General features: G+C 52.5%; 1 protein-coding gene across 1 annotated transcript; it reads left to right on the top strand.

Annotated features, from left to right (window-relative positions):
• The first annotated feature begins 10,516 nt into the window (after positions 1 to 10,516).
• SOWAHA (sosondowah ankyrin repeat domain family member A) lies at positions 10,517 to 13,371 on the top strand. The gene has a single exon (XM_037050483.1). It carries the CDS (start codon positions 10,902 to 10,904, stop codon positions 12,627 to 12,629), a length of 1,728 nt encoding a protein of 575 aa, XP_036906378.1. The 5' UTR covers positions 10,517 to 10,901; the 3' UTR covers positions 12,630 to 13,371.
• Positions 13,372 to 15,194: the final 1,823 nt, after the last annotated feature.

Genomic DNA, 15,194 nt, shown 5'->3' with positions numbered 1-15,194 from the left:
GATCTGGGCTCTGAAGGCATCGCTGGCCACAGGTGAGAAGGGAGGGAGGCAGTCACTCGGGCAGCAAGAAGACTGGAGCCGGCGGGAGCCCGGCGGGACCACTGCCCAGGGCCAGGCTGGTGATGACCCCGGCCTGGCCCAGGGAGGGAGAGGGCGGGGTGGATTCCAGAGGTTCTGAAGAGGGTGACGAAGCCCCACGCCCGGTGCCCAGGTCTCTGTCAGCTGGGCAGGCGAGGATCCCTGTAGTGAGCAGGAGGAAGAGGAGGGCTCCAGAGACAACCAGTTCGGTTCAGACACGTTTTGAGTGAGTCATCGGGGATGCGTGGTGGCCCTTAACAGCCTGGCACCAAGCACCTTCTCCAANAGGGCCAGGCTGGTGATGACGCCGGCCTGGCCCAGGGAGGGAGAGGGCGGGGTGGATTCCAGAGGTTCTGAAGAGGGTGACGAAGCCTCACGCCTGGTGCCCAGGTCTCTGCCAGCTGGGCAGGCGAGGATCCCTGTAGTGAGCAGGAGGAAGAGGAGGGCTCCAGAGACAACCAGTTCGGTTCAGACACGTTTTGAGTGAGTCATCGGGGATGCGTGGTGGCCCTTAACAGCCTGGCACCAAGCACCTTCTCCAACCTGTTTCTGCACTCACTCCTCACTCCTGTTCCCTCTCGGCCTTGAGCTTCCTGCTCTTCCACAAATACACAACCTACCTGCCTTTGCCCAGGGCAAGGAGCCTGCCCTGCCCTCCTCAGTGGGTCAGTTCCTGCTCATGACTCGCCTCCAGGACCTTGCCTCCCAGAAACCCGGCAGAGTCTCCCAGGGGGGAGTGCTGCTCCTTGGGGCTCCTGGCCCCCAGCCCTGCTCAGTCGGTCCCAGGCACACCATCCCCCAGATCTGCTATCTTCCCCACCAGGCGACTCCTTCATCGTGGACTGGGACCTTTGCTTCTCTGTACTGGAAGCCTGAGGATATGCCATCTTGTCTGGACGACTAAGCTCGGGACAGCCACCTGGAAGGCCATGCTGCGGAGGTTCCAGGGGGCGCAGGCGGTGCGGGGTGGTGGCGGAGTGCGGGGAAAGTGAAGTCCGTGGAGTCAGGGACCAGCAGTTCTGCAAATGAGCTAACAAGCAGCACCCCTCCAGCCCTGGGCAGGTGGCTCAGTGGGTTCAAGCATTGTCTCATGTACCAAAATAGTGTGGGTTTGATCCTGGGCCGGGGTACAAACCTAGGTTGCACGTTCGATCCTGACCAGGGCAAGTATAGAAGGAAACCGATCCGTGTTTCTCTCTCTCCCTTCCTCTTGTTCTAAAATAAACGTACCCTCTGGTACAGATTAAACAGAAAGGAAGGAAGGAACACCCTTCCCATGCGGAGTAAAAGTGCTCGGCTGACCCACCATCTCATCCTGGACGGTGGGGCGCCTGCCCCTGCACCTAGATGGACACCTTTGTACCCTCAGGGGCCTTCTGCTTCCCCAATTCGGCCCACGTGTCGGGATTCTGTGCCATGGACCCACACCGTGGGGTTCAGTTGAGACATGCCTGGGACAGGTCTTCAGAGCCCTGGGTCATCTGAGTCCTGGGTCCTGAGGAAAGCCATTTCAGGGTGGAATCTTCCATTCAGCGAGATTTGGATAAATCCCCCGTTTCTTTCTAACGTTCTGTATTTGTTGCCTGTATCTAGCTTAACAAATGGCCACAACTGGGTCTCTTAAAACAACAGAAATGCGTCCTCTCACAGTCCCGGAGGCCAGAACCAAGGTACCAGCTGCCTGCTCGGCCTCCCAAAGGCTCCGGGGCAGAACCCTTCCCTGCTCTTCCGGCTCCTGGTGGCTCCAGGTGTTCCTCGGCTTCCGGGGCGGCGTCGCTCGCTCTCAGCCTCCACCTTTGCATGGCATCTCCTTTTCTGCGTCTTATCCTCTTATCTTTTATAAGGACACTTGTCATTGGATTGAGCACCCACTGGATAACCCAAACTGTGTTCTTCTTTTTGTTTGGTTTTGTTTTGTTTGGCAGAATTTTATGGTTTTACTAACACAAACACAGTGTGCACACAAGCTGTCTATTCATTTTCTTCACTGCGCAGCCTGGCATTGGGGCTGGTGACCCTGACAGCCAGCTGGCCTGCTCTGTGCACAGTGATTGTGCGGCTGCAGGAGGAGGTGTTGTGAGTGGGCTCAGCACAGTGACATTTATTGCGCATCCGCAGCACTTCAGGCTCCGTGAGGTTGTGGACCAGGAACCTCCGAAAGCCCCTGGGTAGCGTGGGCTCTGTTTTCGTGTTGCTCCCCTAGCCGGCGCTGGGCTCAAGGTCTGGCCCTTGAATCTGCTGCCCATCCTTTTGTCAATGGCTCTGAGTCTCCGCCAGGCACGCCTCAGTCTGACGTTCCGGTCTGACTGGTGCCGGATGAACTCCTTGGTCCTCTCTTTCACAACCTGGGGCTTCACAAGGGTCTGAGGGCAGCCCTGGGCCCAGTAGGGGACCCCTGCCCCAAGCCATATTCATCTTGAGACCCTTAATTTAATTTAACTACAACTGCAAATATCCTTTTTCCAGATAGGGTCACACTCTCAGGTTCTGGGACAGAAATGTATCTTTTGGGAGCAGGGGGCACCATCCAACCTACTGCATGTTCTGGATGGAAAATGACAAATAGGACATGGGAATTTGCTAATTTGTAGACTTAAACAACCCCTCTTCGTGGAGACATAAGCAACGGTCTTTAAAAATTTACACTGAACAGTGAAAAACTACCGCAAAGAAGCAGCAGGAAGAAGTCCAGCCCCGGCCAACCACATTGGCCTGATTGTTTTGTCCTCACTGTCACACACACACAGAGGCACTGTGCGGACTGTGGTCTTATTGTCTGTCCCCTAGAAAGTCTCTAAGGCCCACTTATGTGGCGCTCGGAGGACATTGGGACATTGTGACATTTTGACAAAATTTTCCAGTCGAAAAAGAAAGGGCAATTTTGCCCAGCAAATTCTGTCATGATTGCAAAAGGCGAGAAAGATGGGAGAAGGAGGAAGAGAGGAAGGAACAGGCTGCCACACGGCGAGCAAGAGCCCCCTTCCCCCGGGACGGTGCCCTCGACGGTGGGGGCCCCCGTCGAGGGTGCCCTCGCTCGCTTGGGGCTGCGTGTTTCGGAGGTGGGTGGGGAAGCCCGGCCTTTCCCCTCGCCCAGCGAGCACCAAAAGCGCTTCCGCACTTTCAAGCCCTGCTCTTACTGAAGTCATTCTACCTGGACTGGATGCCCTGCAGGATTAGCGCAGGTGTTTGTGTTGCCAGCGATGCGATGCTTCCCTCCATTCCACCACCACCTGAGGGAGTGACCACAAGTTTACTTTCAGAAACACCCAGAAAAGCAGCCCTCCCCGTGGCCTCACTGCTGGCTTTTCAAATTCTTGAACCTTGAGCCTGGCTCCGTGGTCCAGTTGGTTGGAGCTTCGTCTGGTACACCAGCAGGTTACAGGTTGAATCCCCGGTCTGGGCACATACTTAGGCTGCGGGTTCGATCCCCAGTCAGGGTACGCATAGGAGGCCACTGATCAATGTTTCTCTCTCACATCCATGTTTCTCTTTCCCTAAAATGGATAAACATACCCTCAGGTGAGGATTAAAATTCTTGAACTATGTTAACCCACTGTAACATCCAACAGGCTGCAGACAGAAAACTCTGACCCCATTCCATTTTATTTTTTTTCTTGCTTTTGGTTTCTTATTTTTTCTGACCCCCTTTTAAAAAAGAACAAATCGTTGCTGGTTTATTATTATCAGTAATTATTGAACACATTGCATAACTATCCAATGGTTATTGACAATGACACCCTGTGACCCCACTCTGAAAAAGAAAAATCAAAGCAATGAAGGTCATTATCATGTAACAAATTGTTGCCACTCCATCATTATCAATATTTATTGACCATTTAGAACCATACCCCAACTGATGAGGACACAGCCGCTTACTCTTGGAGGCGTAAACCACTTCAGGGATAAGAACCTAGAAAGAGACCCTGGTGATCCTTGTTGTCATTTCTTTCTTTCTTTCTTTTTTAAGATTTTATTCATTTATATTTAGACAGAGGGGAAGGGAGGGAGAAAGAGTGAGAGAAACATCAGTGTGTGGTTGCCTCTCGAGCGCCCCCTACTGGGGACCTGGCCTGCAGCCCAGGCATGTCCCCTGACTGGGAATCCAACCAGTTTCCCTTTGATTTGCAGGCTGGCGCCCAATCCACCAAGCCACATCTGCCAGGACCCTCGTTGTCATTTCAAACCGCCAGGTTTTTGCGTATGCCTAGTCAGGAAAGTCAAAGCAGCGCTGCTCAGGACGCGTTTCTCCCCACCACCCCCCCGCCCCTGCAGCTGCAGCGGCCGAGCCCATCTTCCTGTTTCTTGCTCATTGCCCAGTGTCACAGGTGGTTGCTCAGAGGGCTGTTAACAAGACTGTTCCATATTGACTTAGCTAACACACTCAGCAGAGCAGGCAAGTGTATCTTCTGGGAACTAACCCTCTGGCTGCCTGCCCAGCTCACCAGTCACCTCATTCGGTTTCTTTAATTATAACTTCAGGAGAACTCCTCCCCTAACACACTCCCTCTAGGAGGGAGGGTCTCAATCAACACATGACTTTTAGTCTCAGTATAACTTAGGTTAAAGATCTTATTTATTTTTAGAGAGAGGAGAAGAGAGGGAGAAAGAGAGGGAGAGAAACATGGATGTGTGAGAGAGACATCAATTGGTTGCCTCTCGAACCCTGACCAGGGTCTGAACACACAGCCCAGCCATGTGCCCTGACCGGGAATCGAACGTGACACGTTTCACTTTGCTGGACAACGCCCACCCAACTGAACCACACCAGTCGGGTTTAAATTTTAATAAGTTAGTTTCAGTTTTAGTTTGAGCTCTCTGTTAAAGAGTCTTAGAACCACTGAGTAGGAAGCTGGAGAAGCTGACGTCCAGGGACTCTCCCCACCTTCCCTGTGTCGCTAACCAGAAGGCAGGGTAAACACGCAGGTGCATCGGTGTCAGAGATTTGGCGGGGGGGGGGGGGGGGGGGGGGGGGGGCNGGGGGGCGGGGAGCCAGTTCCACTGGTCTCTCCGAAAAGCCAGAGGCTGTCAGTGGCCCTGCACTTCCAGCATGTGGTCTGCCATTTCCAAGCCCACCCAAATGGGTGTTCCATAACAGAATGCAAGTCCGGCTTTTGGGTTCCTGATTTGTCCACCCCGACCCAAGCAGGGACTCCACTCTACCACAAAAGAAATAGTTAAAACAGCCCAGGCTGATGTGGCTCAGTGGATTGAGCGCCAGCCTGTGAGCCAAAGGGTCACCAGTTCGATTCCCAGTCAGGGCACATGCCTGGGTTGCAGGCCAGGTCCCCCCTGGGGACAGCGTGACAGGCAACCACACACTGATGTTTCCTTCTCTTTCTCCCTCCCCCTCTGTGTAAATATAAATGCATTAAATCTTTTTCTAAAATTTAAAAAGAAATGGTTACAGTAGCATGTTGTAGGCCTCTCAAACGGACCCATATGAAAAGACACTGGAGACTCAAAATGTCCCTCTTGGTGTGAGGGGGAAAATCTTTTATGTCAAAATGCATCCGTCAGAAATGCAGGCCGAAGGCAGCAAAGGGCGACATTCATGCCCGACTCCCCAGCCGGGACACAGCCTTCCACTTCCTCGTGGGCCAGGCCAGCTGGCTCCCTGCCCAGCAGCCAAACCCGTCCGTGGAGCCAGAGCAGCCGCCTGCAAAGTCAGCCACAGACACAAAACTCAGCTCACAGCAGAGGCAAAGGGTCTGACATCTGTCTCTGAGATTTAGAAATAAAGTCTCTTGGATCTCGGAAAGGACTGCGCTTAAAAAGTTGCAGGCGCGCGCGCGCGAAAGGCCCTGTTCATGTCCCTGGGCTGGTGAGCAGGAACAAGACACGATTCGTTCCGGAAGTCCTGGCTGCATGACTTGGCATCTGGGCAAAGTCCCTTTACAGCCACTTCTGGGGAGCCCAGCCCCCTCAGGCCCTTGGGGCCCTGGCCTACTGGGGCCCCAGACACCGGTCTTCTTTACTGGGGACAATGCTCTGGTGAGACACCAGGGGACAGAGGAGCCAGGCTGTGGGGAACTGAGCCCACCAGAATATGTCCATGCAGGCCATGGCCAGAGGACGAGACAGGACAATCCCCAGCACTGAGCACCCACCACAACTCTCGGTGGGGTTCACGGGGGCGTGTGGGTTGGAATGGGCAATGTGATACAACAACATAACATAATACAGATTATGGAGGACTAATTTTATATTTATTTTATAATGTGACTTTTAAAAACACAGAGTGCTACCCTACCTGGGTGGCTCCATTGGCTGGAGCATTGTCCCACACACCCCCCACCTCCCAAAGAGGGTGTGGGTTCAATTCCTAGGCTGCGGATTACATCGCAGGTCAGGCACCTATGGGAGGCACTCAATTCATGTCTCTCTCTCACATTGATCTCTCTCTCTTGCCCTCCCTCCCTCTCTGCCTCTCTCTCTAAAATCAATGAACGTATCCTCAGGTGAGGATTAAAAAAAAAATACAAAGTGCCTTCTACCCTGACTGCCTCCAAATGTAAGACACTTAACTAGGAACAAATGGCCTTCTAACTGCTTTCTCCCATACTGGACACATTGACACTTTAATCCTTGCTAGAAACATACATTTTGTATTGGATTTCCCCAATGTTACGGGTACACCGTGGGTCACTGGAAGGACTGACTCAAGGGCCTCAGTGACAGCAGGGCGCCGAAATTTAAACGCAGCCCCGGGGAACGGAACGTCACGGGCACCCTGCCCTAGTGTTTGCTGGGATGGCAAGCCGGCGATGGAAAATCAGAAAGCGCAGCATGTTCAGATGCCCAAGGTTTAAAGTTTAAGCTAGATTTTGACTTGAGGAGTTTTCCCCTTTATTTATTAAGACTCAGAACATCGATTTTAAGTAATTGGTGATCTCATTTTACACAGTAAGTGAGCACAAGCTTTGGAGTCAGCCTCGGGTTCAAGGTTGGGCTCAGCCAATTAACTGTGACCTCGGCTCAATTCTCTGTATAGCTCAGAGCCCAAAGCCTGTAAAGTATTGTCAATAAACGTGGCTTGCACCAGCAATTCCTTTTCAGTCAGTATCTAATCCCTTGTCTATTCTCCGTGATCACAACCTAAATGAGTTCAAACCACATGAATCAGTAATGAGCCTGAACAGGGGAACCTTCTCCCTCCCCACTGTCGGAGAGAGCGGGCAGCAACAAAATTCCAAGCTGATCGAGGCTCCACTACCAACGAGATCATAGAGGCAATCTTTCCAAGGGACCGAACAATTTGTCCTGAAAAAGCTGAGAAAATATATAAAAAAGGTGGTTATTGAAATGAAAATCACAATGAAGGAAATGGGACTTTAAAAAATGACAACAGGCAATGTAACATAAGTTCTGTTTCTCAAGCATCGTTGGCATCCATCCCTGCCCGACTGCCCCCACTGCGCCCGCTCCACGGCCTCACCACCTCTCCCAGGGCCCTGCCGTCAGCTGCCCCAGGGTCCCCTCCACCGGCTCTCCACACCAGCACCGGTTCCGGCAGGCCGTGAAGAGGTACGGGCTACAAAACGCTGTGTGTGCCCTTCCATCTGTGTAGAACGACATGCGTGGCTGTGTTCATCTCTCCGGGTGTGTACAGAAAACCTCATAGGATAAGCCCAAAGTGTTCAGAGTGTTTCTGTAACATGTGGTCCCTTCCTTTTATAGTTTGGTAGCTATGGAGAATTGGGGAAATATCATCATTATTAATGTTTTAATCAGAACAAAATTTAAGCTAGCTGTTAAAAAGGAAAAAGAAAGCAAGCTTTCAATGGTACTCTATTGCAATCAGGACAGTCCCACCTGACAGGTGAGGTCGGCCACCCATGACCCCAGATCACTTCTCCAACTCGATCTTCTTCTGACTCATTTGCTCACCTGGAACACACCAGACACTGTTTACCCCGAAAGCAAGCCTTCTCGAAGGCTTCCCCTTCATCTCGAAGACGTCCCCTTACAGGTGACCTGCTGCAAGTGCCTGGGGCGTTCATTTCATCCGGACACGTTGTGTTTTTCTCTCTTCCACTGAACAGGAAGCCCTTCAAAGACAGGTGCCTTCTTCCCAGGGTACCTGGCTCACTGCCTTGCACCCAAAGATCGTGAATAGATGTTTGTGGGAATAAGTTACAGAAGTGAAGGGGACGATACACCTGGAGCAGATGTGGAACACTTTAGAGAGTTGGACCCAAAGAAGGGGTGACGTTAGACAGAAATGCCAACTGGTGGCAGAGATACTTGCATGTTAAAGACGCAGACACCCTCCAAGGCATCGTCATCACTCACATGTAGATGGCTTAACATCGCAGGGTGAGCCGCTCCTAACGTTCTCCTTTAAAGGAGAGGTACCTTCTTGCTTTGCACTTACATACTTGAACTACAAGGACACAATATCGGCTTTGGAAAACTAGTTGCCTGAAAATGAAAGCGTTATCAGAAAACAAAAGTAAAAGACAAATGATGAGTTGGGAAAATATTTACAACACAAATAATAAAAGGGTGGTAACGCATACTGTTTTCCCAATTCTCAATAATTTCCAAACTGTGAGAAATTATTAATAAATGGGCGACTAACAAAAGAACAAATCCAAATACATAATACATAAGAGGGGGAAAGCTTATTAGTAATAAAATAGAAACTAGAGTGAGATAACTCTTTTTTGTCTTTCAGATTGACAAATTAAAAAATACTGCTCAGTGCTGGGGGTGAAAAGCAAGGTATTTTCATGGGGCTGTAGCTTTCCTGGAAAACAATTTAGCAATAAGTTTTAAAAACAATTCATTCCCGTTGGCCCAGTAATTCTACTAATAGGATTCTGTCCTAAGGAATTGATTTTAAAAATGTGCACACCAAGTTTTATATATAAGCAGCACCGTTCATAAGAATTAAAAACTAGAAACAGTACAGATTATCAACTACAAGAAAACAAAGTGTGACACTACATTTATGCAATGCTTGCACTGAAAATCATACATATTGTTTAAGTTTTATTTATTTTTAGAAAGAGGGGAAGAGAGGAAGAGAGAAACATCAATGTGTGGTTTTCTCTCGTGTGCCCCCCATGGGGGACCTGGCCCACAACCCTGGCACGTGCCCTGACTGGGAATCCAATTAGTGACCCCTTGGTTCGCAAGCCGGCACTCAGTCCACTGAGTCACACTAGCCAGAGCTGAAAAATCATATATTTTTAAAAGAATATTGTCACTGGGGGAAATGCTTGCAATAAAATTTAAAGTGAGGAGAAAAGATGAAATCATATGCATTCTGGAGACAGGGCTGAAGACAGAAATGGCTTCTGGGAATGAGGGAAAGGGGGATCTTTCGCATGTTATCGTTCTTTTCTTCTTTTCAACAAGTAATAACAACAGTTGTGGCTACGAGTCTGGTGATCATTTGAATGTTTCCTGTGGGCCAAGCACTGTTCTCCTAGGTGGTTCGTGTTTATCTCCTCACTTAACCTACAACTGCCCCGTGAGGTAAGTGGGACACTATGGGCATCGCCCTTGACAGAGAAGCAAGCCGGTGCACAGAGGGGTCAAGCCTAAGGCAGAGCTAGGGTTCAAGCTCCCAATTTTGACTCCGAATGTGGTTCTTCCTCCTCCACTGCGCCCCCCTCTCCCCGCCTCAACTATATAACCATCTGATCTCTTCAAGTTCTTGCTTCAGGGTGACCTTCACAAGGAGTCCTACCCTGGGCACAGGGTTCAAAACGGCAGCCTGCCCCTCCTCTGTTTTACTCTGCTCTAGTGTTTGCACAGTATATACCTGGCATAAATATACAACTTTCAGAATCGGGGTATGGTTCCATGCACCTCCCCACCTCCACCAGGTGAGCTCCCCCGGGGCAGGCATTGCCATTTGTCCTGCTGGCCAGTGGATGTCACAACCTGGAAAGGTGCTGGCACAAACAAGGTCCTCCACATACATTTGCGGATTAAGTGAAGTTTTAAAAAAAAGGAGCAATTCCAATTTCACATTCTGATTTTAAAGCATAAACGTGTGTACCATGTACCGGGAGAATAAAATATTTCAAAATGTTAATGGTGATTTCAAGGGATATTTTTTTCTTCATTATGTTTTCCTGTGGTTTTATTCCAATGTGAAAATGTATTATTTCATCATGAAAAATTTGCTTTTTAAAACGTCTCTTCTAAACCTCAGGTAACATAACACTGCCACGCACAGCAAATATCTTTGCTGTAAATCGCATGGAAGGAGGCATTGGACTACTGGGGAGGCACGGATGGTCTTTAAGGATATGACTGCTTTTAAGTAATCGCCCAGTATTTTTGTGGTGGTTAAATATTTCTTAAAGGAATAAAATCCCAGCCTCGTGAGTCGACCGCGGCACCCCTGGGGAACACACCCACCTAGCAACGGCAACCGAGCTGCAGCCTGGCGCTGCGCCTTTAATTCCCGGGTTGGGGTGGGGCGCTGGTGGAGCATTTCTGCTCCCCCAGGCCTTGGTGGCAGCTGTCACCTGTAAAGCGAGCACCGAACGCGGGGGATGGAGCCCGGCGCCCATTGGACAAAGTATAAAGGCAGAAACCTACCCTGGGGCCGGTGGGCCGGCGGTGGTGGGTGCGCGCCGCGGCCCCCCGTGCCTTTCCCCCGCAGACTCCCAGACTCTGCGGCGCTGACTTGACCGCGGTCCAGCTTCGGCCACAGCCCCGCCCGGCCTCGGTGGAAACGCCCAGGTGAGCCTGGCCGAGGCGGACCTGACTCGCGGAACCCCGGCTCCGGCGCGTACCGGCGGGCGCCGGGCGGAGGCCGCTGGGAGGGGCGGCCGGGCTCCCCTGCCTGGCGGACCTTGGCCATGGCCCTCGCCGCGGCGGCGGCCGCTGCGGCCGCGGGGGTGAGCCAAGCGGCGGTGCTGGGCTTCCTGCACGAGCGCGGCGGGAAGGTGCGCAACTCCGAGCTGCTGAGCCGCTTCAAGCCGCTGCTGGATGCGGGCGACCCGCGCGGCCGCGCCGCCCGCAGGGACCGCTTCAAGCAGTTCGTCAACGACGTGGCCGTGGTGAAGGAGTTCGACGGCGTCAAGTTCGTGGTGCTGAGGAAGACGCCGCGGCCCCGAGAGGGCCCGGAGCGCCTGTCCTCCGGCGTCCCCAGCACGGCCGAGCCCCTGGCCCCGCCACCCGAGACCACCTCCCTCTCTCACGTGGAACCCGCTGCCTCCGGGGCTCCCTCCTTGGCCTCGGCGCAGCCGTCGGTGGACGCTCCTGGGGACTCGGGCCCTCCGTCGGAGCCGCAGGACACTCCTGGGGCGCCGGCCTCTGAGCTCACTCAGACGAATGGGGAGCCTGTGTTAAGCCCCCCGATCCAGCAGTCAGGGGGGCCGTCCGACCCGGGGCTTCCAGCCTTGGAGCTAGCCCACCCCTCCGGCGACCTCTCTGCAGACGCGGCCCGGCGGTCTGGGGCACCGTCGGAGGCGGCCTTACCCCACGCAGAGCCGCCTGACCCGGAACCCGGGCCTGGGGCGACGACAGGGCCGCCACCACCCCCGCGACGCGCGCCTCCGCAGAAGCCCTGCATGCTGCCTGTGCGCTGCGTCCCGGGCCCCGCGGCGCTCCGGATCCGAGCCGAAGAGCAGGGCCTGCGCCGGCAGCTGTCGGAGGAGCCGAGCCCGCGGAGCTCCCCGCCCCTGCTACGGCGGCTCTCGGTGGAGGAGTCCGGCCTGGGCCTCGGCCTGGGCCTGGGCCCCGGCCTGGGCCCGGGACGCTCCCCGCACCTGCGGCGCCTGTCGCGGGCCGGCCCGCGCCTGCTGAGCCCCGACACCGAGGAGCTGCCCGTCGCACCTCCGCCGTCTGCCGTGCCCCTGGAGCCGGCCGAGCACGAGTGGCTAGTGCGGGTGGCCAGTGGCCGCTGGACCCACCAGCTGCACGGGCTGCTGCTGCGCGACGGCGGCCTGGCCGCCAAGCGCGACTTCATGTCTGGCTTCACCGCCCTGCACTGGGCCGCCAAGAGCGGCGACCGCGAGATGGCCGTGCAGCTGGTGGAGGTGGCGCGGCGCGGGGGCGCGCCGGTCAACCTGAACGCGCGCTCACACGGCGGCTACACGCCGCTGCACCTGGCGGCGCTGCACGGCCACGAGGACGCCGCGGTGCTGCTGGTGGGCCTGGGTGCGCAGGTGCACGTGCGCGACCACAGCGGGCGGCGGGCCTACCAGTACCTGCCGCCGGGCGCCACCTACGCGCTGCGCCGTCTCCTGGGCGACCCGGGCCTGCCGGGCTCCGCCGAGCCCACCGCGATGGGCGGGGGCAGTCTTGCGGCCAGGCGCCCCGTGCAGGTGGCCGCCACCATCCTAAGCTCCACCACCAGCGCGTTTCTGGGCGTCCTGGCCGACGACCTGATGCTCCAGGACCTGGCTCGAGGCCTGAGGAAGTCGAGCTCGGGCTCCTTCACCAAGTTCTTGGGGGCCTCGCCCATAGCTCCCCGTAAAAAGACGAAGGGACGCGGCGGCGGGCCCGCCTTCTCGGAAATCTCTCGTCGATCCACTCCGGGGCCCTTCGCGGGTCTAATGCCCAGCCTGCCCCCCGCCACCTGACAGCCGCCGAGGCTCTGGCTCGGTTGATCTAGCTGGGCCTGCCCCTCACAGTCGACGCTTGCCCGCGGCGGCGGCCCGGCACTTCCCACTCTATCGGGCCTTGTCCACTGCAATCTGTTTCACCCGGGGGCGCCCACGCCTCCGACTTCTGCTGAAGCTTCGCCTGTCTCGGAGCTGGGCTTTGAGATCTCAGTGAGAGTCCTATGAAGACCGCCAGAAGTCAGGCTTGAACTCTGGGGGAGACTTGAAATTCAGGGTTAAAGGTGAAGGGGCAGCAGCTGGTCTGGCCCCAGAGCGAGTTAGCCCAGTGCTCTGCCTCCGTACACTGCCAAGCCAGGACCTGTGGCAAGGGCCTCATTTCCTGCTGTGTGAGGTCGGGTGGTTGGCCAGCTCTAAGATGCCAGTGGTTTTGTAATTTGATGCCTTTATCCTGTTTTTAAATTGAAATGAGGTAAAGCAACTTTTATAATAACCTTGTGAAATTATATTTTTTTCCATTTCTAGGCAGAATGCTTAGACATTTTGGTTTTTGGTAAAGATTTTGGAACTCTACTTAAAAAAACGACAACTAACGATCAACATCTCAAAGAAATTGCCCTGGCTGGTGTGGCTCAGTGGGCTGAGCGCTGTCCTGGGAAGCAAAATGTCGCCACCAGGGCGCATGCGTGGGTTGTGGCCCAGGTCCCAGTCGGGGGCTTTGCAAGAGGCAACCAATCGATGTTTCTCTCCCTCTCTATCTCCCTCCCTTCCTGTATCTCTATAAACAAACAAACAAATAATAATAAATAAAATCTTTTTTAAAAAATCTTAAAAGAAATTACCCCCAATCAACAAAACCTTTAAACATTTATCTACCTCATTTTAGGCAATGAAGGTCGCAGAGAACCTTGGACACAGAACATGACCATTGCAAATGGAATTAATTTTACTGGTACTGTGAGTGCTAAATATTGGAAACAAGTACATCTTGGGAGAAAAGGCAATTTAACAAGAGAAACGAGACATTTGGACAGATACTTTTAATTAGTGGTTTTCTTTATGGTGGAATATAAACACAGGTTTCGGGCGCTGGAGGGTGGCATTTTGATTTGGCATGAATATTCATTATATTAAGCATAATTATGTGAATTTCACTGTTGTACCATGTTTCTGAATCTGTGGTTTTTTTCAAATCCGGCTGAGCCTTTCAATAAAGTAGGTAAATATTCCAAGTTGGGCCACCACTAAAAAAAAAAAAAAGTTATAGCATCCCTCCAAAAAAATAACTAGTAAAATAGTATTGGATACAATTAAGGAGCAACTATTTTATATGAAATTTCTGTCCAAGTAGAAAGTACACGATGTCCACTTTGAAAAGTCATCTGAAAGCCAACACTTTATTCCAAAATGGTAGATTCAGAATCTCTTTGCTCAGTGACCTTAGAGGGTTGACTTAACGTCTCTGGGCCTTTGCTTCTCTGTAATCAAGAAGGTTTGTAGGTATTGCCAGGATCTCCCAGGTTCAAGGCAGTGTAATTCTAATGGCTCTTTCTCTGTTTTAAAGATGTGGAATCTATCTGCTCAGCCTTTTTTTTTTTTATGTCATACGGTGGTGATGCCCTGCTTTCGCAAATTGTGTTTGCATGTCATTCGTTATATCAAATGGCTTCTGTGGCATGGGGTAGTGGGGCGCCCTGCCACAGACAAGTACATGTATCAGTGAGGCCTCTGAAATCATTTCAGGTATTAATAAAATGTTCTGATTTAAGCAATGAAATAAACAGTCTCATGTGTCGTTTTTGTTTGTGTGATGATGTACCTTCCTTCAATCTTCTACAGCTCTTGCCACTGTTTTTTTAAGGATTTTTCCTTTTTATTGACTTCATCGGGGGTGACACTGATTAACAAAACTACACAGGTTTCAGGGGCACAGTTCCACAACACATCATCTGTGCACTGTATTGTGTGTTCACCACCCCAGTCAGCTCTCCTTCCAGCACCACTGCCCCCCAGACCTTCTGCCACCTCCCCCCTCCCCTTGCCACTGTGTTTGTCTTTCCTTCTCCTTTAATTTACTTAATTTCTTCCTTCTCTCCTCAGCCTTCTCCTGCCAGTTTCAAGTATTCTGTCATTGAAAGAATTTGAATACCTCTGCAAAACGAAAGTGGCAGGCCATGCGTGCCTCTAGTGGGCAAAACTGCAGGCAAATGTAAGTTCTAGTCTGACCTTTCCCACCTTCCTTGCCTGGAACTCTGGCTAAGCTGCATAAATTATTTTAAAATGCAAATGAACTCTTCTGCCTCTACAGGAAAACTGTGGGAGGCAATCATCATAGCAATCCGAGTGGCTGAAAGTCCAAAAGGCAGTAAACCATTAGAGGTGTCCCATGGAAAAGAGTGGCTTCACTGGACGAAGATGGGTCACAAAGGTCACAAACAGCCATGACACAGCTCAAGAAAGATCAAACTCGGAACCAGCAGGGCAGTGATAGCAATAACTAGTGTTTACTGAATGGGTAACTCAGAGGAGGGCTCCTCAAACGACCAGAGAAATCTTCGTGTTGCCAAGGGTGGGGTGGGAGTCTTC

The sequence above is a fragment of the Sturnira hondurensis genome, unplaced genomic scaffold (genome assembly GCF_014824575.4).
Source record: "Sturnira hondurensis isolate 20B ecotype Veracruz unplaced genomic scaffold, ASM1482457v3 Scaffold0006805, whole genome shotgun sequence".
Classification (NCBI taxonomy): Eukaryota; Metazoa; Chordata; class Mammalia; order Chiroptera; family Phyllostomidae; genus Sturnira; species Sturnira hondurensis.
This window is presented reverse-complemented; position numbering and strand designations above follow the sequence as displayed.